General features: G+C 50.1%; 1 protein-coding gene across 3 annotated transcripts in view; it reads right to left on the bottom strand.

Annotated features, from left to right (window-relative positions):
* Positions 1-25,585, bottom strand: part of Olfm1 (olfactomedin 1) — an 81,567-nt gene that overhangs the window by 30,365 nt on the left and 25,617 nt on the right. The window contains exon 1 of one of the 3 annotated variants that reach the window (XM_050155221.1): positions 7,606-8,107. The exons of the other annotated variants lie outside the window; for them this stretch is intronic. Within the exon in view, the coding sequence (XP_050011178.1) occupies positions 7,606-7,671 (66 nt within the window). The 5' untranslated portion in view covers positions 7,672-8,107. Of the gene's footprint in view, positions 1-7,605; positions 8,108-25,585 lie in introns of those variants that run through there. 3 annotated transcript variants of the gene reach the window in all.

Here is a 25,585-nt window from a genome sequence, read left to right as displayed (position 1 = left end):
GACATTCTTCCAGCAGCCACAAGAGGCCCCACGGGCAGCCAGGCTGTAGATCCCCCACACAAGCCCATATGGGTCCTCCAGGAGGACAGATGGGTAGTGTGCTCTCCACCCCCACCTCAGCCTGACTCCTACTCTGGACTACCGCCCATAGGCCAAGGGGGTAGGACCTGCCATTTTAGCATATCTGAGCAGCTTTGGGGAATGGGGCTGTCTTGCTGCCCTTGCTCTCTGCCTGTATCATGGGAAGCGAGAGTGAGAGGGGTTGTCCTTCCCTGTGGCCCTGGTAGGAAAGCGGAGCTGCCATGGCCAGCCCAGCCAGGGAAGAGAAACGCCCTCAGCCACCAGGAGCTTCTGCTTTTGGGATTTGTTAGTAGAGCTAGCAAGAGAGCTAATCCAGGGGGCTGAGGTCCTCTCTTGTCTACTCTTCTACTCCGGTGCCTGCCATTCAAGTCTCCCAGTGACCAAGTGCCACTCCCTCCTAGCAGAAGACTCCATGACCCTCAGTTGTCCCCGAGACAGTGCCTCCCACTAAGGCTGGATCTTGCGTCTTTCTGGCTCATGTGTCTGCACCTCTTCCTGCTCATCCAGAGAGCTGTCTGCCATGCTGCCTCCTCAGGCCTAGCTTCTCTCATTAATGTCTGTAGGAAGTCTTAGCCCCAGTGCCCTCAGCTTTCCTGTAGAACTGGGGCCAAACCATGGAAGTGGCGTCTCTCCATGGACACATTCCCCTAGGGGCTACACTGCGGTTTCCAGGAGCTATAAACATTCCATTTCCTCCTTCCCAGGAGAGAAGTCTCCGTAGCTGAGGACAGGCTGACTTCTCTGGCAGCAGCACCTGACCTAGATGTGAATTAAACTATGCATGATTAGAGACATCGCGTTGACAAGGGCTATCCAGCAGGGAATGGAGGAGCACCAAGGATGCCATACCTGCTCAGCCTGTGGACTCTAATGCTGTCAGGTTCTGTAAACCCTGCTCTTGAAGACACTGGCTCTCTAGGCTGGACTTTCTCTACACCCTGTCCCCTCTGCTGCATGGAGGTCTCTCACTGCAGAACCAAGGCTGAGCTGTGAAGATTCTCCGCTACTGCTAACAAAGATTCTGCTATCTTTGGAAGAACTCCGGCCTGAGAGTCCCTAGCGCCACTGATAGGCACAAGACAATAATCGGGTCCTCTCCCTGACTTCTGTACACACAGCCGAATCAAGAGACTAGACTTAGGGGCCAGGCAGTCCCGTGTAACGGAGCAGGGGCAGCCATGTATTGGGTGGGCGTCAGGGTGCAGGACTCACATTCTGAAGGCACAATTGCTGGAAAAGCCTCTTCCCACTTGAGTTCTGCTGTGTTCTCTAAATGTAACCAGCGCCCTGAGATGCACTGAGAAATGTACCTGTGTTCTCTCTCGGACCCTCAGACACCAGGCCCTTCTCAGAGCCTGCAGGAGAGCCATTCATACTGGGGGCAGCTCTGAGCAGGAACACAATTCCTCTGGGCCGAGATGAGCATCCACTCAGATTGCTGGATTGGATAACATAAACATAGAATTGTTTTAGGTAAATAAGGTCAACCAATCAGAGATGCTGAGGGGGCAGCATCCTCCCGTCTCTCCCTGGGATTCTTCAGTCTTAATTCTCTCTCTCTCTCTGCTTCCTTCCTCCCTCTTTTTTACTTAGTTATACAATATTTTGTCTTGTTTAGAGAAAGGATCTTACTCTGTAGCCCAGGATAGCCTCAAACTCAAGGCGATCTTTCTGCTTCAGCCTCCTGAATGCTGGGATTTATAGTCATAAGCCACCACACCTGGCTTCAAATTTTATTTTGAGATGAGGACCTGGGTTTCCTAGACTGACCTCAGACTTATCGTGTAGCGTACACTGAGTTTTGGAGCCTCTAGCTCCTACTCCTGGGATGACAGGAGTTCTCCAGCAAGCCCAGTTTTATATGGTTATACAGGACTCAGAAGGCCTTGTGTGCATGCTGGGCAATCACTCCACCAACTGTGCTATATTGGGGTGACAGCTTTTAAATCTCACCGATCAGTACCCAGGGAGCATCCTGGTCAGAATTGGAATCAGGACAAACCAATGGCTCGGAGGAGAAAGAGATAGAGCCATGTTCATATCTGCAAAGAAACCATTCTTTCCAATTGTCCCCTGAGCAGTGACCATGAGCTTTAATCTAGGTGCAGAGACTAGCAGATGATATAGGCAGAAAACTTATTGGTGAAAAACCCCAAACAAGGGCGGATCACGTGTAGACGGTGCCTGCCCCTTTGAGGAGGCCTAGGTCATCCCTGCACTGTGCAAACTACACAGATCTTACAAGAGATGGAGCCACACCCACATGGAGATTGGGTGATGATATAAAGACTTGGAAATACCTGACATCCGTTCCACATGGCTAGGTTCTACTTGTGATTTCTGGGATCTCAAGTTACCTGAGCAAGTAAACACTGGCATGCCAAGGAGGTGCTGGACTCCCCTGTAACCTCTGCATTGCTTTAAGACTGAACCCAGGCACCTTGGCATGCATTATCAGATGCCTCTGGGTCTCTGAAGGTGAGGGGACCCACCTGAGGCTTGAACCTTAGTGGGAGGACAGAAACTCCTACCATGGGGTTCAGATCCTATGACTGCCCCTTCCTCCTTTCCCTGCTTCCCCTTGAATGCCAAGGGTCCAGGTCAGCACCTAGTCCACAGCTAGATAGCCACTCGCAGCTCTGTACCACAGAGGTTGGTGTAACCTGGGGACACACCAGGCGCCTCCTCTTTCTGGTTCTTCATGACACAGAGCTGTTCATTTTTCTATTTTGGCAGGCACCAGAATTTAGGTGTTAGACAGAGCTGGGGCTGCATCTGGGGCTCTCACAAAGGTTATCCCTGCTCTGTGAGGCTTAGTGTCCTCATTTTAAGAATGAGGGCAACCCCAGGTCATAGGGACATTATGGTGTGAAAAGTTAGTCCTCCTACATATTTCCTGGCAGGAGGATGTCACAGACGGCTAACTGACCTCCCAGCACCCTGAGCCTCTCTGTGTGGAGCTTCTCTGTGTGTAACAATCTGAAAAAGAGAAAGCGGGGAGGGGAGGTTTTACTTTCCGTCTCCCACCCTCCATTAGACTTCAGTGGTGACCTACGTCACCTGGAAGTGGGACTAACCATGCTAGCTTGTACAGAAACAGCATCCACACCCTCTCCCAAGGCCGGAAGCTGCCTCTTCTCCTCACCAGGCCAGCTCAGGCTCACAGCCCCCCTCCCCCCCATCTAATTCAGCGCAGCTGATAATTAGTTTTGTATTACCTTACACGGCAATGTTAATACTGATTACAGGGCCTGATAATTTAGCAATAAATACTACCCAAAGCAGACAGGCACTAGCTCTTGATTGGGGAACGCTGAGGTGGGAATGAGGAGCAAATTGCTGTATGTGAGGGATTTAAAGTACTCTGCCCCCATGGGGTTTGTGAGACTTTCTATCTCACAAGGTAGGCAGGCCCAGGTAGCAGAGTGATGTGTCTCAGAGGCCTAGCATTTGTGTTCAGAGGTTGTCACCAGCCCCTGAGGCAGTGCCCAGTGCGCATGTTCTGTGTGTTCTGAAGTAACATGTGCAGAGAAAGAGGACAGTCCTGCCTGACTTCCTGTCACCCTCCTCATCACACACGCTCTATGATGAAGGCAGATGAGGGGCTGGAATGAGCGGAAGGACTGTGCAGATGTGCAAAGTGTCCATGGCACCCCCTGACTCAGGCTTACTGGGATTCTGAGGGCTGAAGTTAACATCTCCTGCTCTGTCTCTACCCTGCCCATCCACAGAACTACCCAGGGGTAGCCAGGTGCCTGGTGTGGGTTAAGGCTTATTATAGCTGCAAGCACCTCCAGGGATGAGCAGTCCATCAGAACCCAGGACCAAGAGCCAGTAGTCACTCAGTGAAGACAGAACTGGAGCAGCAATCACAGCCACAGTTGGCACGAGGGAAGTTCTATAAGCATGGGCAGCTTTGGCCTCACTAGGCTGTCATTGGCGCTGCTCTGTTAGGGAAAGCCATGCTGGGCTGGGTGTGATGGCTAATGAGACACAGACCCCAGCACAGTAGCAGAGCATGGGGCCCAGGAGGGAAGGTTTCCGAGTCCTTTGTCAACAGCAGCCTCTGCAGCTCCCTTTTCTTCCTGCATCCTCCTCCCTATCTGCCTGTTAGGGGGTCACTTGGAAACAACCCTAGCACCCATCTGGGGTGTCACCCGTCTCCCTAGCTTCTTTCGTTCTCAGCTAGAGCACTTGACACAGACAGTACTTAAGCTAAATGACATGGCAGAGCCTGGCATCCTCTCACAAAGTATATTGCCCCAGATGACGATGACGAAGACTTGGATTGTATGTGACCATAAGCCCACATCTGAAGGGGTTAAATCCAACCAGCTGATGGCCAAGAAAGACTTGTTATAGAATAGGGCTACTGAGTAGAGCAGATGCAAGAATGGGACAAGGGGTTTATGGGACAGAGAAGTCCACAAAATCATCCCATTTAATCATATTTGTTCTAAAGAGATGGAAGGTCAGACTCAGAGAGGTTGAGAGCTGACACAAGGTCACCTGGTCACTGTTTAGTGTGACTAGAGTAGACTAAAACCCTCTAGTTCAAGGTCATTGCTGCAGAACTTTCCAACCCTTCTTACTCAACTCCCACAGACCATGCTTCTATCTAAGCAGAAGCTCGGGGCTGGCTGTGCATGGGCCTGGAGACCAGGAACCCCAGTTCGGCCTCCAACCCAGGACTGAAAGAAACAACCCAGTGCCTCCTCTGGGAGGCTCAAGATGATGTCACTGACACTGCCCTCAAAGAGCATGAATGTCAGCCTTTTATTGAAAACCGCAGAACAAAGCCGCACCACGCGCTTTCTGTCTGAGAACAAAGTTCACGAGGGCCACAGCTTTGCATGGAGCAAGCTGTCAATCAGCACTTGGCATTTGATTGAGCGGATCGCTCCTGAGTCAGCTGCTGGGAGAACAGATGGCCCAGCACGTGCTCCCTGCCCCACCTGCCTGCCTAGATCCCGAAGGCAGTCCTCGTTATGGGTCGGATTGGCCCATCTATCTCTGGCTGGTTCTCTTCCCCACCTGTACTAGTTCACACTCACTCCCCCGGGATCTTGGCCCCCAGTGTTTGGAAGAGCTGAAAAGCAAGTGAGGCTGTGGGGAGCAGTTCTCCTGCCACGGGGGTGGGGTGGGGTGGCATACAGATTCTTTCTGAGGCCCAAATGTGTTTGAGTAGTGTGTCTTGTCACAGTAGAATTGAAAAAGCAGATTTCCAGGCAGGGATATCCTAAGGGACCAACTGACTCAGTGAAGCCTATACTCACGTCTCAGGTTGTCACCACTGACTACAAGAGCCACCTGTCCCCATCCCAAAGGGGCTTCTGACCACAGAACCTGGTCAGAGGCATCTGAGCCTTCCTAGACTCAACATGGTTGCTTGGTTTGAGAGATCTTTGTTCATAAGACTTGGTGCTAAAACTCCATCACCTTCAGGGATAACGGGTTTGCCAGGCAATATTCTACAAAGGAGACTCCAGAGGCTGGTCCGAGGAGGGCAAGGTTAGGAGGAGAAGAGAGGAGGGAGTGCTTCTGGCTGTCCTCAAAGGAACCTCAAGGCTCAACCTCTAAGAGAAAACCTAGGCAAGCAAATAGCTTCATTGTCTTTCAAGCACTGTGAAGGCTTGGTACTGCGGGAGCTGACCAGGGTCCTGAAGGCAGCCTTCAGGGAGGGAGCCTCTTCTGGGGTCCAGAGATGCTGGTAACGAGTGTGTAGGGGTCTGCTGAGGACGCTTGCTGGAGAGCAGGCTCTGTTAGCACAGATGGGCAAACACCACCATAGAGACAAAGTTTCTAACTGAAGTTGAATTAGAAGTTTCTCCCATTAACAGTGAATATTTGAAAAGACAGGTAGAGGATTTAGGGAGGAAAAGCTTGTAGCCAGAGGGGGGAAAGTCATTAAGGCCAGAGGGTCTATGGGAACAGTCACTTTCAACACCACCCAGTACCACAACCAACAACCATCTCTATGCCAAGATATGTCAGTAAGGCATTGCCCTTTGTAAGGTTAACCCACTGAGAAGAAAGACGGGCACATGGATTTGTGTGTGTGTGTGTGTTATGAATGTGTGGTGTGTGTATATGGTGTGTGCATGTGTATATGTGTTCGTGGTGTGTGTGTTTGTGGTATGTATGTGTGTATGTATGGTGTGTGTATATGGTATGTATGTGTATATATGTTTGTGGTGTGTGTGTATGTGTTTGTGGTGTGTGTGTATGTGTGTGTTTGTGGTATGTATGTGTGTATATGTTTGTGGTGTGTGTGTATGTGTATGTGTTTGTGGTGTGTGTGTGTATGTGTGTGTTTGTGGTATGTATGTGTGTATGTGTGGTGTGTAGGTGTGTATTCAGTCATCCATCCCCGGGCAGCACCCTCCTTCAGGCTTTCTCCAGAGTGGTCAAAGAAACTCCTTCCCCAGAGTTCCACGAAGACCCTCTCTATGTGTAACTGTCTGTCTGTCCAGGAAGCTCCAAGTAAAAGGTACTGAGGGGAAGTGGGACAACAAATCCCACTGTCATGTCAAGTTTGAACTGTGTGTTCTGGACAAAGACAACCAAGCTAGCAAGGGCTTCCAGGTGAACAAGGGACGCTTGTTCCGTCTCATCTTCCTCCTACTCTCTGGCCTCTCCTCTCTCCTTTGTTTCCTCTTTCTTTCTGAGAGATGGATAGATGGTCCAGGCAGCTGGGGTTGGGACCAAAAGGTGGGCTGTCATCCATATCCCGGACTTCTGACTGCCAAGGGTGGGGGGCTCCACTCAGATCTAGGCACAGTGGCACTGCACAAAGGGCATTTTAATGTCACTCCTGAGCAGCCCCAAAGCTGGCAGGCTCTTTCCTGGGAGCACAAGCACCCTAGTAGCAAAACAGCCTCCCAGCTGGGAGCTCACAGCCTCCCAAGCTGCAGTTTTAAAATGGAGAAAACCCCCGCAGAGACACACTCCGGTCGGCACATTGTTCTGGACAGATGAGCGCTGGGCATCTCCAGCCGTCCCACATGCACACAGCGCATCACTCATGCTTCTAGCCGCGTGTGGCCACAGCCCCCAAATCCTCCACAATCAGCCAACAATGCACCCCAGCGCCTCGCAGCTGCCCTTCCAGGGCTTAGTGGCACCATGCCCACTGTATAGAGAGTAGCGTTGTTCCCAAAGGGACAGACGGGCCACCGAGGGGGGTGTGTTGGGAGGCAGGAGTACCTCCGCTGTCAAGAATGCCTAGGGGCTCGGCTGTCGCCTCTGTCTTCCCTACCAGATGACAAACCCAGGAAACGAAGCCCCCAGGTTGCCCTCTGAACTTCTCAGCAGGAGTGGGGAGGTGGTCTTGGGAAAGGGGCTGCTGTGCCCCGCAGAACCAGCGCTGCAGTAACCCAGTCTAGATCAGCCCGCACCCTTCCCTCAAGCCCGGCCCGGATGGCACTCCGGTCCCCTCCTCAGCCCCAGCCCCGGGGACAGCTCCCCGACTTTGCTCGGCTCTCGGTGGCCCTGGCAGAGGAAAATGGCGTTGGTCACACGTACTTGGGTGAGTTCGGTGCCCATCACCAGGAGCACCAGGAGGCTGAGGAGCTTCCGGGCCGGTTGCATGTCTCGCGGTCGCTCCGACGTCCTGGCGTGCGGGGCCTGGGTGCTGGCGGCTGGCGGCTGCGGGGACGTGGACGCGCTCCCGGCTGGGGCTGGGGCTCCGGCCGCGGCTCGGGCTCCGGCGGCGCCTGCTCAGCAGCCGGGGCGGGCGGCGCGCGGGTTGTGCTGCGCCGAGCCTCCGCTCTGCATATTTATGGTCCCGGTTCCGGAGCGACTGCCTCTCGGGCAGGGCTGGGCCGGCGGGGCGGGGGCTGCGCCTGCTTCTCCCCGCGCGCCAGGCGGGTCCCCGCGCTCCCAGGCTCGGTGGAGAGGCGCGCCCTGCGGAGCTCGGCGGCGCGCCCGGGCTGTAGCGATGCCAAAAGTTTGCTCGGTGAGGGGCGCGGGCGGGGGTGGCGCCGAGGGACCGGCGCGCCTCGCTTGGGCTGGGAAGGGAGGAGGGAGGGCGGCGGCCGGCGGGGAGGCAGGCTGGGACAGGATGTGACATCAAAAAGGCGGGGGAAATTGAACTGGGTTAGACAACTCCATCCCGGCGGCCTTAGGCAAAGGGGAGCTCTGGAGACCGGTGTTGGGAACTCAAGTCAGGGACCACTGAGTGATGAGAGGATGGTGGCGGGAAGCGTCGGGGATGGGTGCTGCGGCATCCTCAGAAGCCGAGCCCACAAGTTGCACAGGTGGTCCCTTCTAGGTGACCCTTAAGGAGCAGGGTGGCAAGGGTGTTTCCAGAAACAGTGGGGAGACAGCTCACCTGAGACTGGGAGAGTCCATCCCCTGGCCATGTAGGTTAATCAAGAAGGGGCTGAAGTGAGTAGTGAGAGGTGCGGTGTTCCATACCTAGGTGGAGGCTGGGATGGGCATCTGATCTTGTGTTGGTGTGTGCGGCATCCTTTTAGGTCCAGTGGCATGAGAATAGTGTCATTTGATATCGGTTGTTTGGTGGCTGGGTGAGGTTCATCCCCATGGTAACATCTGTCACATGCTCTTCCTTCTCAGTGTTGAACAGTGATTCATGGGTGTGGCTCTGAGGTGAACCTTGTTTCTCTGTCTGTCTGCTTGTTTGGGCGTTACTCGCATGTTTGGATGTGTCCCTTCCCGGCTACTGCAGGAAGCTTCTGTGAAGTTGGATGTAAACACCCGTTTCAGGTGTTGCCTTCAGTTCCTAGAAACGGAGTGGCTGGGCCAGATGGCTGTATCATTTGAAAAGTGAAAATGGGCCGACGAGATGGTTCAGTTGTCAAAGCACTTGCTGCAGGAGCATGAGGACCTGAGTTTGGATCCCCAGAATGCTTGTAAAAAGTTCTGGCAAGACCACATTCCAGTGCTGGGGAGATGAGAAATTCCCAAGGCTGAAGGGAGGGGAGTAAGGAATGGTCACTGAGAACAAGTCATGTTTGGGGCCATGAAAAAGGTTTTGAAGATGGAGACAATGATGCTTCAAATGTTACATATTGGATATATTCTTACCCCAATAAAATATAATAAAGTCATAGGCCCCAAACCCTTGACTTGCATACTTCAGATTTATTTATTTATTTTTATTTGTGTGTGTGTGTGTGTGTGTGTACCATGTTTGAGAGTCCCTGCAGAAGCCAGAAGAGGGCATTGGTTTCCCGGAGCTGTAATTACAGATGGTCATAATCCTCCTAATGTGGATACTGAGAGCCGAACTTGGGTCTTGTTGGAGAACAGCAAGAACTCTAAATGGAAGAATTGTGTGTTAGTGTTGATAAAACTTGTTTTTAAAAGTTACTTATACTGTCTAGGAATATAGGTCAATGACATAGCATGCACAGGGCCATGGTTCTATCCCCCAGCAACACACACACACACACACACACAGAGAGAGAGAGAGAGAGAGAGAGAGAGAGAGAGAGAGAGAGAGAGAGAGTGTACTTGGTTCTAACATGTCTATTCTTTCATGCACATGAACAGAAGACAAGCAACTAATTGGGCATCTGTTGTCTTTAAGCCACACAGCCTCGGTTCTGATCCAGCTCTGCCTCTCAGGAGCTGCTGTGATCCTGGTCACTTCTGGGTGCCCCATGCATCCTTGCCAGTGAAGTGGATGATCAGTGCCCCAGTCTGTGTCCACCCAGTGGAGCAAGGACACTAGTGAGAGTCAAACCCAGCCTGCCTGGCGTGAAACAGGGATGACTGGAAACGGGAAGAGAGTACGGTTGTCCCTTGAATATTCAACCTGGAAACTCTGTGTCCCTCACACAAGAGTGAGGCTTTACTATATCTTGTACACACTTCCTGCATGTTTTATCTCCTTGCTTACTTTAGTCAATGTTTTCAGTTTATTTTTTCTAACTTTTAAGATTTGTTTGTATTAGTTTTAATTACACGACTGTGCAGGTAAGCACAGGTATCCATGGAGGACAGAGAGAGTGACAAACCTTTTAGAGCTGGAGTTACTGGTTATGAGCCACCTGAAGCAGTCACTGGAACATAACTCCAGGCCTCTGAGAGAGCAGCAGCTAGCAGCAGTGGCTCTTAACTGCAGAGTCTCTCTAGTTCCTTATTTTAATTTTTGAAATTTTATATTTTTAATTGATGCATAGTCCCTATATTTTCTCCCACACACTGCTAGTCACCTCTAGATGTAATGTAATACTCGGTGCAATGCAAAACTATATAAACAGTGATTACAATGTATCATATAGCCCACTTCTGTAACCTCCCATTCCTGGGGATTATCTTCCATCTGCAGACTTGGGGACCTACAGACACAGAGGCCAACAGAATTACACTGTTGCTGAATATAAAGCAAGGGGAGGATAAAGCAGAGCCAAAGCCACTGGCTTTCCTCGAGTTCATCATCGCGGGGAAAGACATCTATGAAGATGGCCATTGGACGGAGGCTTGTGCATCTCCACCCCACGTCTTCACTTGGACTCTGCCAGTCCTGTGTTGAAGGCTAGCAGCTCGCATGCTCAGTTTCCCCTTCCTTTGGTCCTCAGTGCTCCACGCCTTGTCCTTCTCTGAACTTGCACTGTCAAAGTTGAAGCCTGTGCTTGTTGGCCCTACTTCTGTGTTAGGGTGGATGCAGTGGTCACCCTTCCTGTCCCACTGCCCACTGACTTCTTTTGGACCCACTTTATCTCAGGATAGCCCAGTCCTCCAAGCTGCCACACCTCATGCCACTCTCCAGACACAAGGCTTTCCTGCTAAGGTTCAAGGTCTCCCACTTGGGGCAGCCCCAGTCTCTCCATGCCTGCCTTGAATCCCACCGGTCTCATTCACTGACTCAGTGGGTGCCCAGCCACCAGGGCTACCGAGCACTGGGCCAGCTTGGTCCGCCCCACTTCCTAGCTCCCTAACTCCATCACCCGCTGTCTTCCTGATGGAGCAGCCAGCTTGCCTGGTGTGCCTCCTCAGGACACCAGCAAATCGATATGCTTTGTACTCCTTTAAGCTAGGCTTCCTGCTACCACTGAGCCTCATTATAATGTGACAGAGTGTTGCCAAGGTAACGGCACTAACTCCCTGTCCTCTCTTCGAATCTCCTAGCAAATGGTGCCTGAAACCTTCCCAGCTGTCCAGCTTCAATGGATTTTGCCACCAGAACCAAGACCAGAGTCTTCAGACGGCCACCTTCATGTTGCCACGGTACAATTGAGCTAGGTACTCAAAGCAGTCTGCTATCCCCAGGGCTCTGCTCTGCCTCCTCTGACTGAGCTTGTTAAGTTGGGTCTTGTGAATGACATCTGTTTATTGGAAAAGTATTATTTGACAGGTACCTATACCTAGGGCAGGCTGGAGAAAGGCTTAATGGCAGATGGGCTCATACCAAGGACAACAGACTTGGGTATTATGATGAGCTGTTTCTATCTGGAAGCCATTGGGGAATTATGGGGTATCTGCTTTCACCTGTGTGTCATGTGCTATTTCTGCAGGATTGATAGCTATGGTCATGAAGGCGCAACCCACCACCCCAATTATTTGCAATTTTCAGCCCCTCTTCTGGGCTGATCATGAGACAATACAAGTTCCTATTGAACCCTTGGCCTGAGGAAGGCCTGGGATGCTTCCGTCCTCTGGATGATTCTTGCTCTACATAGCACCATGATGCAGCAACTCCTGCCTAATCACTACCTTTCTTGTCCTCGTGGCCACGCCGGCTGTGTTAAGCCCAGCTGCCTGTCCCCCATCCCCTGCCCCCAGATAGCAGAGCAGGCACTACAAACTCTGTTCCCACTTTGATGTCCTACCCTTCCAACTCAAGGATCCCAAGGGCTCCCAGGAATCATTTGATCCCCCTTCCCACTCAAGTACACTCCCTCCAACCCCCAACTCTATGTTCTTGTTACTGTGGGAAAATTAACTCTGGGGAGCCTACTGCCTCACCCCATCTCCACTCTGTGACCCCCAAGTCGGGCCTTCCTCCACTTCATTCTATAGATAGATAAGCTGTGGTCCAGGAGACCAGTCTCTTGTCTCCACCTGTTCATTCCTTTCAGCAACAGCACATAGCTGGGTTGCCCACCTTCAGCAAAGATTCACCATGTTCCTGCCAGCATCAACCATGCTCCCCTCCTAGATCCCCGTGCAGAACTACAAGTCATCGCTGGCTGAGTCTGATGCTGTTCCTCCCAGCTTCCCCGGTGGCAAGTCTTGCTCCTCAGGACCACTCCGGAGGAGTTTACCAGCAATGTCTACAGTCTGGTAATGGCTTTATTGGCACTGTCTCCACAATGGCCATCACCCCTCAATAGATCTATGACTGCCTCTGGGCTGGGCACAGCTTTCTTTTCTATGCCCTCAGGCCCTCTTTGCCTTCCTCAGCTCTTTGTGGTCTCACCAAGCTGCCATCATTAAAGACTGAGGTGACCGAGTTCAGGCCTCAGCTCTCCATGCTGGGTACTCTCCCCGCTCTCAGTGCTCACATCCTTTCATGCCTCTCTCCCTTGAATTATAGACTCACACCTGGCCTGCAGCGACAGCTCTCTTAGACCGAATAACTCCCAAGCCTGCAGGTCCACTCCCACCAACTTAGCTCTACCCGGCTTTTTCCCGTTCCCATCAGCAGTGAGTTTGTTCTTCTATTGCTGTAACTGAGCATACAGAAACTCAGCCTGGCTCTCAGAGACTCAGGGTCTCTCGGTCCTTACAACCAGCCCAGCGGCAGATCCTGCGGCTCCCAACCATCAGTGTTCCTAACCAAAGTCACTTGCTTTCTGGTCTTCATATCTTCCCATCGTTTTTAAATTTTTTTCCCATTTGTTTGCCTTATTTATTTATTTATTTATTTATTTATTTATTTATATTTTGTTTATCCAGACAGGGTTTCTCTGTGTAGCCCTAGCTGTTCTGGAACTCTGTAAACTAGGCTGGACTCCAACTCAAAGATCTACCTGCCTCTGCCTCCTGAATTCTGGGATTATGGCGTTAACCACCATTCCTGGCATGTGTGTGTGTGTGTAAAATTATACACACACACATATAATTTGATTTTCTCATCTTATAGCCACCTTTGTCACGTGCCAGAAACCTTTGGTTTCAGACATTCAGGAGTTCCCTCCATGCTTGTGGCCATGTCACTCCAGACTAGGGGCAGCTAACACCCTCAGCCTCTCCCTCTGCCAGGCCATCTAGATTGGCCTCTGCAAGTCAAATTGCCCCTGCGTCCCCCTCTCAATCAGGCTTGCACTTCCAGCTAGGCTCATTTTCCCACACAGCGGTTCGGCGGGGGTATCTGTAAGACTTGGTGGCTTTACAGGTGTGTGTGGGGGAAGCAGGAGTAGAGATACAGACACAGAGACACAGAGAGAGAGACATAGAGATAGAGAGAGACAAAGAGAGAGACACATATAGGCCGATGGTAGAGAAACAGAGAGAGAACCACAGATATATACAGAGAGAGGTAGAGACAGAGACAGAGAGAGGCACAATGGAGGCAGGAGGATGGTGTGAGGTGAAGATGGATGGATTTGAGGCCAGCGTGTATGACCTGTGGATTCTGTTCTATGAGAAGGCAGACTTTTCGGGGGGGGGAGGTCAAGTAGGGAGGGAAGGGGTCTGTCTGGCTTCCATTTTGGGACTCTTACTCTCAGTAGAGAGTGGGAAGTTTAAGTGGGGCCCCCTAGGTTAGGACATCATCCTGGGAGCATCAAGTTGGTTCATGTGAGGCGTGGCCACTCTTGGGGGCCAGAAGAGCTACAGAAGAGTATTAGAGTGTGTTGTTCTGATGAAGGCCAGGGCTGGGGTGCTGGGGTTGGGGTGGGCTAAGGGAAGGAAGGGAAACTAGCTAGTTAACACACACTGGCTTGAGTGCCAGTGGACCATGGGCAGAGACAGCAAGAGAAATAGGGTAGGGAGGAGGTCTAAGTCCATTCCACTGGATTTAGAGCCAGAAAGAGGCTCTGAGCAGGTTTGCCTGTGGGATGTTGGATGAAGCTGAAGCCCCAGACAAGCTCAGCACCCAGGGAACCCAATGGACTCCCTTTGCAAGGACATCCACCAAGACCAGGAAGCTCCATAGGACAGGCAACGTAGACCAGCTGTGAACCACTTGTCCCCTGAGAAGAGACTGGATGGGCATTTCCAACAGAGGGCCCTTCATGGACCCCAGCAAATCCAGGACCATGGGGCAGCCCAGACCAGAAGAAGAGATTCAGGGTGCGCTTGACATTGTCGCTATATATACTCCATGGGCTTCTGGGGCTGTCTTCACACCCAACAGGCTTGGCAGAAGGTTCAAGATCCCCAGGAGTGACTCAGAACACCATTACTTAGTGACTGGTCTCTACCTCTGCACACCAAATCAGAACCTGACTCTCCAATGTCACCCTTGCCAAGGGTCTTCGCTTGGTGACCCGGTTCCTGTCTGGGAGCACAGACTCCCAGCAGGAAGCAGGCAGGCTCTGAGTAGCTCCCACAGTGGGTCTGCAGGATAGTAGGTTCTCCTGGGTGAGGGGAGCAGGAAGAAGACAAGGCTGTGCTGATCCTGTCGCCGATCCCAGTCTCAGGACTATGTGTGTATTTGGCATATTTGTGGGACACGCATCCTCACTTCTATATTTGAGCTCCCCTGCCTCCACCTTCTTAAGCTGAGGAAGCAGAAGCTCAGGAGTGTGAAGTCTCTGCCTCAGGTGTGGCAGAGCCTGGTTCTGCAGGCTTCCAGGGTGCACGCTTTCCCCTGCACCACACGGCGTCTCTTTGATTTGGCCATTCCCCTACCAGGACTGGACAGCTGGATGCCGTTTCGGGATCCCACTCTTGCAGTTGTGATTTTTCAGGGTACAGGAAGAGAAGGGAGCAAGTTGCCCTACTAAACACAAGCTTTGCCAGGCGCTGAGCTGCAGTGTCTCCTTCCTCCCTTACTGTCTGAGCTAGGCACTCAGGGGGAAACTGAGGCAGACATGAGGGGAAGTACTGGCTCAAGGTTACAGGACTGGGAAGTAGCAGAGGCTTCCCTAACTCTAGGCCCCATAGAATCCAGTCCAGGCAGGATTCCCTCACCTACAGCTCCTTCACTTTCATGGTAATCTTACCTCAAAGGTAGAAAGGTCCATCTGCAGTCAGAGTGCGCAATGAGCCTGGAACCTCATCTGCTGCCTTCCTGGGGCTTCGGGTTAAGGACAAAGGTTATTTGTTCACAAGGTATTAAATGCACTAGTGATGGCCACTGGTGTAGAAAAACGCAAAAGGAGATAAGATCCAGTCATCCCCACTGTCTTTATTGCTAGTGTTTCATGTTCCATCAGAATTACTCATGGGAAGAGGGGAGAGAGGGGAAAGGTAGGGAGAGGGGAGAGCTAGAGACACAGGAATTAGAGTGGAGACACAGAGCAGAGAAAGGAGACAGAGATAGAGGAGAGAGTGGGAAGGAGACAGAAACAAGAAAGATAACCAGGGGAAAGAGAGGGGAGAGACAGGAAAAAGTGGAGAAAGGGGGAGAGAGAAGGGGAGATAGGAGAGGTACAGGAGAGATGAGAGGGGTATCTGTATCAAACCCACTTCCAGGAGCAAGCTCACAGGACACCTTGGTGTGGCCAGTAGACAGGAACGAAGCTGTCCATTGACTGACCTTCTTATTCGATTCCAGGTTTCTAAGACTGAGAAGTGATGGCTACACCAAAAGATCAACCAAGGACTCTCCTGTGGGCTTGGGCTCCCCAAGTGACTAGGCAGAACCAGTACCACGTTTTCTTACAGTGGTCAGAGGGCTCAGATTCATGAGAAGTGAGGACAGGTGAGACAGACCGCAAAGGTCTCTGCCTCCTTGGCAATATGGTGACATCATCTCTGGCCATGGAAAGGGCTGTGGTAACTTGCTGGGACCAGATTGGCTTGGCCCTATCATATAATTTGCATAGAAGAAACCCCCACCGCAGTCCTCTAAGTGGGGGCTTGATCATTATGCTGGATCTGGGACTATTTTTCAGCCATTGTTGCCAGCATCTCAGGCTCCCTTCTCTAAAGCCTTCCCAGTGCCCACCCTGGTCAGGAGGGGGTGGTCAGTCTGCTGGGGTCTACCCTTGTCTCCATACCTCAGGCTTCATTCTTCCAGCTAGACCTGCCTACACCTCTTGGAGGGCTGTCTGGGATGGCCAAGGGCATCCTGCTGCTAACGAGAGTTTTAGGATTGGAGCCCAGGCTAGCACGACAGACTCGGTCAGCCTCAACAGGCCAGTTAAAGAGACAACACTAAAAACAAGAAGTAGAGGGGTTTTATTCAACATGGTCACATTGGAAGACAGATTAAGTGGTTCCGTGTTCCCCCCCCACCCCCTGTCCTACCAGGCCCCAAGTTCATCTCCAGAGTCCTGGCACAAGGTTCAGGTTTAAATAGAGGGTAAGTTCTGGTAAAGGTGTGGTCCCCATCACCAGCCTTCCATTATCTCTCCTACAAAGTTATCCCAACTGTAACGACTCTCCTCCCAGAGACATCCCCCCACCCCCCACCTCCCCGCTGTAAATGTCACCCGGCTTCAGCCTTTTTCTTTTTCAGCATGAGATACCTGGAGAAATTCCAGTTCCTTGGGACCTGTTGTTTACATAGCCTGAGCTGAATGTCATTTCTGGCGGGTCAAACCATGCTGCAGGCACCAGGAGCTAGAGGTAACAGAAGTATCCACACTGGACTCCATCTTCCTGTCTGAGTGCCTCCTTCCTGGATGAAATCAGACTTTGTTGTCTATGTGAATCACGTTTCCCATGTTTCCTGGCTGTTCTTCTTTCCCGTGGGGCTGAGGCATGCCCCTTATCTCTCTAAAGGGCTCAGGACTATTGCATATGCCCCGCATCTGTGGCTTTGATTGGGTAGGTTAGAACCACCTTGGGCCGTAGCCTGGCCGCCCCAGCAGCCTCCTGCCCACCTCCCTGGCTCATGTTTGTCCTGTGACAGTGCTTTAGGGAGTTACTCTTTTCTTTGTCTTTTTTGTGAGTATCCAAATGTCCTCACCCGAGGGGGAGGCAGGGAAGGGTCACCTTGTTACCGGGAGCCTACAAGAGATAACTGCTCAGACACAGTTTATAGCCAACTGGAAGTCTTTGTTCTGGCCAGCTGGGACTACACATATTTGAGAACCCAAATGTAGCCCCGAGCTTTTAGACCAAGATGCCTTTAAAGACAAAACCCACATCCTGGTATCTCACTCAGCAGTGCAGCACGAATAATAAAAACCCAGAGACAGAAATTGGGGTTCAGCTTGAAAACCAGAAAAGCAAAGCAGCCAAGCCACTAGAGAAGTCTTACTTCTACCAAGGCTGGGCGACCACAAATTGAGCAACCTAAGCCTCTCTCTCCTCCCATTTTATAGTCCCTCTAGTGCTGGGATTAAAGGCACATGACTCCCTAGGACTGGGATTAAAGATGAGCCACCATCACTTGGATTTGTTTCAGCATTGACCTTGTGTGTAGCTCAGGGTGGCCTTGAACTCACAGAGGTCCATCTGACTCTGGCACCCAAGTCCTGGGATTAAAGGTATGTGTCACCATTACCTGACCTCTAGTGGCTTTCGCTTTGCCTCTGGTCTTCAGGCAAGATTTGTTTATGGAAATACAAACAATATCCCGCTGCACAGCAGTTGCAGGGGGAGTTTTGTGCAAGCAGCCAGTGTAACAGAAGCTATGAGAATCAGTTAGCTGGGGCATTGTGGTCCTTGGGTAACTTCTCACAGATTCTGCATCAAGGAGATTAAATTCTAGTTAATCCTGGAATGGCCTCGGTAAGAATGCAGGATGGAAGCTCCTCTGCACTTTCTCGCCATTTGCTTCAGGGGTCATAATCTTAGTGAGTTCTAAGGTTTCTTTACATATTTTGGGTAGACATATCTTTTGTCAAATAGAGATTTTGAATATTCCTCCCACTCCGTCCTTTGCTTTGTTTTATTTTAATTAACTACTAATTAATTGGGTCTGTGTGTGCCCCAGCATGTGTGAAAGTCAGAGGACAGCTTTTGGGAGTCTTTTTTTCTCCTTCCATCAGTAGATCCCAGAGATCAGACTCAGGTTGCTTGGCTTGGTGGAGAGCACCTTCGCCCACTAGGCCATCTCACTGTCCCGACTTTGTTTTCTTAGTGGTATTTCCAAAGTCCAAAGGTTTTAACTTTCCAGCCAGTCCAATGTATCCATTTCTATTTTGAGAGTTGTGCTTTGTGACCAAAATAGGGCATTCTTGCCCCTAAGATGGGAAGATTTTTCTCCTGAGCTTTTGTGGTTCTGATCTTTGTATATGAGGTAGATCTGAGTTGATGCTGATAAATCAGCCTGCAGTTTTTGGGCTTGGAAACCATCTTATAGCAAAATCAAACGAAGTTTGTTTCTGATTATGACTAACTCTCTGTTTTTCGGGATTAAGCTATGCTCCTCCCCTAACCTTAAATACAAATGATTGTGTCCTGCCTGTTTTAGATGGCACCCGTGCCTTTGTTTCAGGAGGTTGTTATGACCGACTCGCTCTGCTTATGTTCTGCCTCTTAACCCCACATATTTGCCTGCCAAATTCCCCATTTGGAAACCCCTCCACTCCTGAGCTATAAAAACCCTATCTCACCTTAGGCAGAGACAGCCTATGTACATGAATGAAGCTGGCTTTAATTTGGTCATGCTTTGGGTCAGTGGCATTTCTCCTAGTGAAATTAATAATACCTAGTTCCTCTCACATTCTCTCTAGCTGGCTCAGGAATGTTTGCCCAAGTGGCCTTCCTCCCAGCTGGTGACATAGTTGTGCCCCATGGAACTTCTGCTTAACATCACCTGCAGGAGTGCTACTGGACTCTGTTAAGTGGTGTAGGTTTATAAGGGGTGCCCTTTTCCAAAGGTACATAGTTTTAAAAATTCTTTGTGTGTGTGTGCTCACTCCTGTGTGCATGCATGAGTGTGGGTTCACACATACCATTGTGCAGGTATAGGAGTCAGAGGGCAACCTAATGTTGGTCCCGCCTTACACCTTGTGGAGGCAGGGTCTCTTGTTTACTTCTGCCCCCAAATTTTCCAAGGACTCTCCCATCTTCGCCTCCCATCACACAATGGGAACACTGGGATCATAGACCTATGCTACTACATCCAGGTTTACATGGGGATTTGAACTCAGGTCTTGGAGTTTGTGTGGCAAGTGCTTTATTCACTAAGTCAACCCCCAGCCTCTTTACTATTGTTGTTATTATTGAGACAGATTATCACTACATAACCCTAGGCAGCCTGGAACTTTCTAAGTAGTATGGGCTATCCTTGAAATCCTCTGCCCCAGCCTCCCTACTGCTGGGATTTTGGGTGTATGCTGAAAGGTTTGGGATGCGGAGGTTCCAAGACACAGATCACTGGGAGAAAAGAACTTATTAGAGGCCTTCTCACTATCACGGACAGACAGGCACGGGGCAACAGCATGATGGGGACTCCAAGGCGACTCAGGCCTCAGCACTGGAGACAGACACAATGGTGGGGGCTCTGAGGAGAGGAATCAGAGCCCACAGGGCAGAGTAGTCTCTTCTTCCACTTCTCTGAGGATGGGAAGGTTCCCTGCCTATAGCCAGGCTCTCTGATTCCCAGGCAGGAGGCAGGAGGCGGGAGGCGGGAGGCGGGAGGCGGGAGGCAGGAGGCAGGAGGCAGGAGGCAGGAGGCAGGTGAGGAGTGGGATATGTAGCCACTAATAACCTCTTTGGTGTAAACTCACTTACCAGCTGAGAGACCCTGGCACCAGGGAGTCTGTGAGCTGGGGACTCACAGAGGCTTTCTCGGGGTGCCTGCGGGGCGCTTGCGAGAGGAGAATGGCTGCTGCTGGCGTTGTTGCCCCAGCAGCTGGATTCTGACATTATGTTCTTACCTGTACTACCACACCCGACTCTGCCTTTATTACTATACGCTCATGGTGAGTCTTGATGCCCAGTGGTTTACGTACTTCAATTTTGTTTGGGAAAACATGGTTTTGGCTAGAAGTCGTTTCCATTTGAATTCCCCCCCCCCCTGCCTGTCAGTTCCTCTAGAAGGGTTGCTGGGGTTTCACCGACTCACACTGACTTCTCCCCTATGGAGAATCAGCTTGCCCAGGGCTCTGGAGTCTCAGGACACAGATGGGATCTTAGTTCTGCTTTCTGGAGGTACCGTCATCTTCTCTGGGCAATGCCCGTGACTGTCTGGAGCACGAATCACCTGCTTTGTTAAATTTATCCTTCTGTGCTCTTGGGTGGTATTCTCACAGGAGGCTTTAAAACCTCCTTTCCTAATTGTTGGCTAATAGGTGCAGCTGGGGCTTGTAGCATGCGTCTTTGTTGGCTTCACTAGGTTCTGGCAGGGGCTTCTCAGCAGTTTCTACACAAGCAGTTCTTTATTAATAAAGGCGGGCTGATATCTTTGCCGTTCTGTGCTGATTTTTTTCTTGGTGTCCTTTTGCAATCTCTAAATCATCCAATAAACACCAAGGGAAAGCGGTGAGAGCAGGAGCCCTTGATCTCACGAGAAGAACATGGAATATGCACGAGCCTCAGTCTGCGAGTGTTGTATTGGGCTTTTTCTACTCGATTTAATCATGCCAAATGCCACTTTGTACCTGTTGAAGTGATTTCTGCAGTGAATACGGTGAATTAACTGGTCAATTTTCAAATGTCAGAACCACCTGCATTCTGGTATAAACCCCACCTAGCCAAAGTGCATTATTTTTTTTTATATGTTGCTCGATCTCATGAGTCACGGACGTTTTGTCGAGGGCGTTTTTCAGTGTGTTCATGACAGAGAACACTCAGGGAGGTTTCGAAGGTTTTCTAATGAATTTTTCCATCTGGCATAGAGGTTCTGCCAGGCTCACAAATGAGTAGTGAGGTTTCCTTCCCCCTCTGTTTTCTGAAAGAGCTGGTGTAGATTTGTGTTAATTTTCTTGGGACGCATGACTTCACCAGTGAAACCAACTGGGTCTGAGATTTTTCTTGTTGGAGACGCTTTTTTTTTTTTTTAACTTTTTTCATTTATTTTACATGCCGACTTCAGTTTCCCCTCCCTCCTCTCCTCCTGCACCCCCACTCCCATATACTCCCTCCCACCCACTTCTCCTCTGGTTCTACTCAGAAAGGGGCAGGTATCCCTTGGGCTTGAACATAGCTTGGCACATCAAATTGAGGCAGGACCGAGTTGAAGGCTGAGCACCCAATTTATTTGTTTTTAATGGAAAAGTTGTTTTAAAAAGTAACTATTCAAGGGCTGGGGAGATGGCTCAGCCGTTGAACCCTTCTTGGCTTGTAGAGGACCCAGGTTCGGTTCCTGACACTCAAATCAGGCGGCTCACACCTACCTGTAACTCCAGATCCAGAGGATCTACCGCCTGCCTCAGAGGGCACTGTGTGAACATGGAATAGGCACACAACCATGTGCATGAACACTCCCACACACGGACACACACGGACACACACACACACACACACGGACACACACACACACACACACACACACGGTAATTTTAAAGGAGAGAGTTTTTGTCTTCTGATAGCTCACTTTTTGGCAAGCTGTATTTTATTTAAAGGAATTTCTCCTCTTCCCATAACTGTCAATCTGAATGGCATAAAACCGTTTGTCACATTATCTTTTTAAGGCTTGGCAGCTCTTCACTCCCGTTCTTGTTGCCCTCTGGATGCATGTAAGAAGAGAAACAGTGTTTTTGGTTTGTGCTGTTTTGTTCTTTTGGTTCACCTGTTTTCAGTTGCTCCATCTTTTCAAACTTGGCTTCATCCTCTCTCCTAGTGTCTGTCTCTCCTCTTACTGTTGGTTTCCCGTTTGATTCCTCTCTTTCATTTTCTTCTTCTGGGTCGAGTTTGCCTCTTTGTGTTCTCGGGGTAGACCTCTGGGCTGCAGGTTTCAGAACTAGGACTGGAGTTACAGATGGGTGTGAGCTTGTGGACACAAGAGCAGTCTGACCGCCTGACTGCCAAGCCACCTCTCCAGCCCAGAACTTGCTGCACTTGCTGGACCTGAGCTGTTTCCCAGCCCTCACAGCAGGCAGCTCACTGTCCCCTGTAACTCAGTTCTGGAGGATCTGATGCCTCTTCTGGATTTTAAGGGCACTGCACTTAGATCTATATACCCACCCACAGACATACATGAATATAAATAATTGAAATAAATATTTTTTTAAATAATGTATCTCTACTAGACAGTACACAGGCATGGCCTGTTTTTCAAAAGTCCATTCTGATGAACTCTTACTTCTCACCAGAGTCTGTACTCAGCTGATATTTGAGTACAGATTCACTCTTCCACCTTGTGCTCTGTTTTCCTCTTCCTCCTTCCTTTTCTTTGACAAGATCTTATATGTACCCAGACTGGATTTGAACTTGTCATCCTCCTGTCTCAGTCTCTCCAGCACTAGGATCTTATGCGTCCCATCATGCTGGACCTGTCTTTATTTCTGATTGGAGCTTTGAGATCATGTACACTGGGGGGGGGGGTTCGAATAGGAATGCCCCCCATAGACCCATGGATGTCAATACTTGGCCCATAGGGAGTGGCACTATTAGGAGTGACTTTGTTAGCATATGTGTGGCCTTGTTGGAGGAAGTGTGCCACTGTGGAAATGGGCTTTGAGGTCTCATAGGTTCAAGCTACCCCCATATGGTTCATAGTTTCTTTCTGCTGCCTGAGGATCAAGATGTAGAACTCTCAGCACTATGTTTGCTTGCATGCCACCATATCCTGCCATGATGATAATGGACTAAATCTCTGAAACTAAAAGCCATTCCAATTAAACGTTTTCCTTTATAAGAGGTGCCGTGGTCATGGTGTCTCTTCACAGTAAGAGAAGCCCTGACTAAGACACTGGGGTTCTTCTGTCTTTTTCCTCTACCATACCAATGAAGGGAAAGGCAGACAAGGATATGAACAATTCCATTGCAGTATAGACGTTTTATAAAAATATATTTATTTTTAATTCATGTGCATTGATGTTTTGCCTGTATATATGCCTGTTGTGGGCATATTAGATTCCATGGAACTGGACTTTCAGAGAGTTGTAAGCTGACATATGGATTCTGGGAATTGAACCTGGGGTCCTCTGGAAGAGTGGCCAGTGCTTTTAGCTGCTGAGCCATCTCTCCAGCCCCTAGTATAGGCTTTTTTAATTTGGGAGGAAAAGTTGAAATAGGGGATTCCCTGGTGCGACAATTAGAGCCATCGTCTGCTTGGATGCTGGGGCACCCACAGGGGTTCTTCCCTCAGGGTCCTGGGAAGATTAAAGCATTTTCAGTCCAGATCTGACCGTTGCTAGGGTAGCCAAGGAGAATGAGGCAGAGAATGGCAGGCGATGGAGAAACATCTTCAGGGGCCAACCTTTACAGAGCAGGGAAGGCAAGGATGGAGGGAAAGATGCTTAGTTCTGGGGTTGCAAGTCGCTTTAGTCTCACCATTTAGCCAAGTAGAGAATATTCTCTCTCTCTCTCTCTCTCTCTCTCTCTCTCTCTCTCTCTCTCTCTCTCTCTCTCTCACACACACACACACACACACACACACACACAAATGCGGCACTGGTTAATGCTAACTTTTTAACTTGTGCTTTAGCTCTTTGACTCTGATATGTCTAGATGTGGTTTCCTGTGGATGGGTCTAATTCGTGGGTCTCTGAGCATCGCCTTTCATGAAATTTGATGACATTGACGACATTTGTTTTATCTCCTCCTGGACCCACTGTTTCTCCTTACATCTATGATTTTTTTTTAATCCTCCCTGGGTTCCTGAGGTACTCTGCATTTCCTCTTTCCTGTGCACTGGGTGGGTCTGGTGTTTCTAACTATAAAACGCTCATTCTTTCCTCCACCAGGTGACTGCTTCATTTTTTTCTTCTTTTCTTTTTTTTTTTTCGAGTTCAATTTCCCCCCCTTTGGACTGGCAAACTGGCTCAGCAAGTAAGGGTGCTTGCGGATGAGCCTGACAGCCTGTGTTTGGTCCTCGGGACCCACAGGGTAGCTAGAGATAACTGACCCCGGAGGTTGTCCTCTGACCTCTGTACTTGCGAGATACACACATGCACTCTACATAAATAAATGTAATGATTTAAAAAATTTCCCTTTGCAGTGTTTTTTCTCTTTCCATCCAATATGAGAACATTTTCCTTTTCTGCACACATCACCATTAAAAATAGCAGCTTTTGTCTAGTAATCCCAGCATTTGCTCATCTCGGGGCTGATTCATCTCAGCGGCTCTTCTTCACAGTGACTCACGTGGACTCGATGCTTTAAATGTCAGATAATTCCAGAGACTGTTATCATTATGTTCTGAGACTTTGGATTCTGTTATATTGTCTCTCCCCCCTCCCTGATTTTTTTGTTTTGTCTTAATAGCCATTTACTTGGTTAGATAAAAGTTGGAGAGTAAGGTGGGGGGACCAGTTTTCATAACCACATAGGTTCAAGACCAAAGGCCAGAGGAACACTGGTATGACCCCTAGTCAAATAGGAGAGGGTCGGTGTCACTTCTTCCTCTTCCAGTTCCTTCTGACCCTTGCTAGGCTGGTCTTTCCACCGCACTGGGGAGGGCTCATCAGCACAAATATTAACCACAGTGGAAACACCGTCGGAGATGCACTTAGTCGTACCGGTCAGCTGACTGTGAAGGTACCTCATCACTGGGTCAGACTGTGGCTGTTCATCCTCACTGTCACCTTCATGAGACCTGAAATCATCTAGGAGGTGGAGACGCACCAGTGGTGTGTCTGAGGGTCTTTCTACAGGTAATCGACCGTGGGGAGAAGACCTCTAAATGCCAGTAACGCCATGATACAGACGGAGAGCCCATCCAGAGTGTGGGAAAGAGGATGCCAGCCAGTTGTAGCATCTCCTTTCTCTGCTTCCTGGCCATCATAAGAGCCCTGCTCTGTCTGGCCACCCCCACAATCCCTTTCTGCCACGACAGCCTGACCCCTCAGAAACTGAGCCAAAATGTATCTTCCCTCTTAGATAGGTCCAGAGTTTAGTCACTGTGTTAGTTACCAAAGGAACTAGCAAACTGTGTCACACAAAGAGACACAAACTGACCATCACAATGGGAGCTCGGATCACTGCTCTACTTTCTTTTTGCCTGCTTCACACTTCACAGTACAACCCAAATCCAGACAGCGATTCTGAACAGGAAGCTAGCCAGTTCTCCTCCTCTGCTTTCTCCCCTCTGGTCCCTCATTCACCTGCTTGTCCCCATGTGCCCTCCAGATGGAGGCACAAGGGCTCCCTGCCTGTGGTCATGCAGCTCTCTGAACAAGCCACAGGAACTTGACACTATTTGAACCCCACACATCCCCAACCTCCCCATTTTCTCCCCATCCTCGCCAACATCATATTTGTATTGATTCTTTGGGAATTTCACAGCACACATTCCAATCTCATTCACTTCCTGGTCCTCCCAGGTCTGCAACCCCACCCTTGTGACTTCCCTCCCAAGAAGAAGAAGAGAAAGTAGGAGGAGGAGAAGGGAAAAAAGAAGGGGAAGGAGAAGGAGAGTCAA

This window comes from Alexandromys fortis, unplaced genomic scaffold (genome assembly GCF_014885135.2).
Source record: "Alexandromys fortis isolate MF-2015 unplaced genomic scaffold, M_Fortis_MF-2015_v1.1 scaffold_72, whole genome shotgun sequence".
Taxonomy (NCBI): Eukaryota; Metazoa; Chordata; class Mammalia; order Rodentia; family Cricetidae; genus Alexandromys; species Alexandromys fortis.
This window is presented reverse-complemented; position numbering and strand designations above follow the sequence as displayed.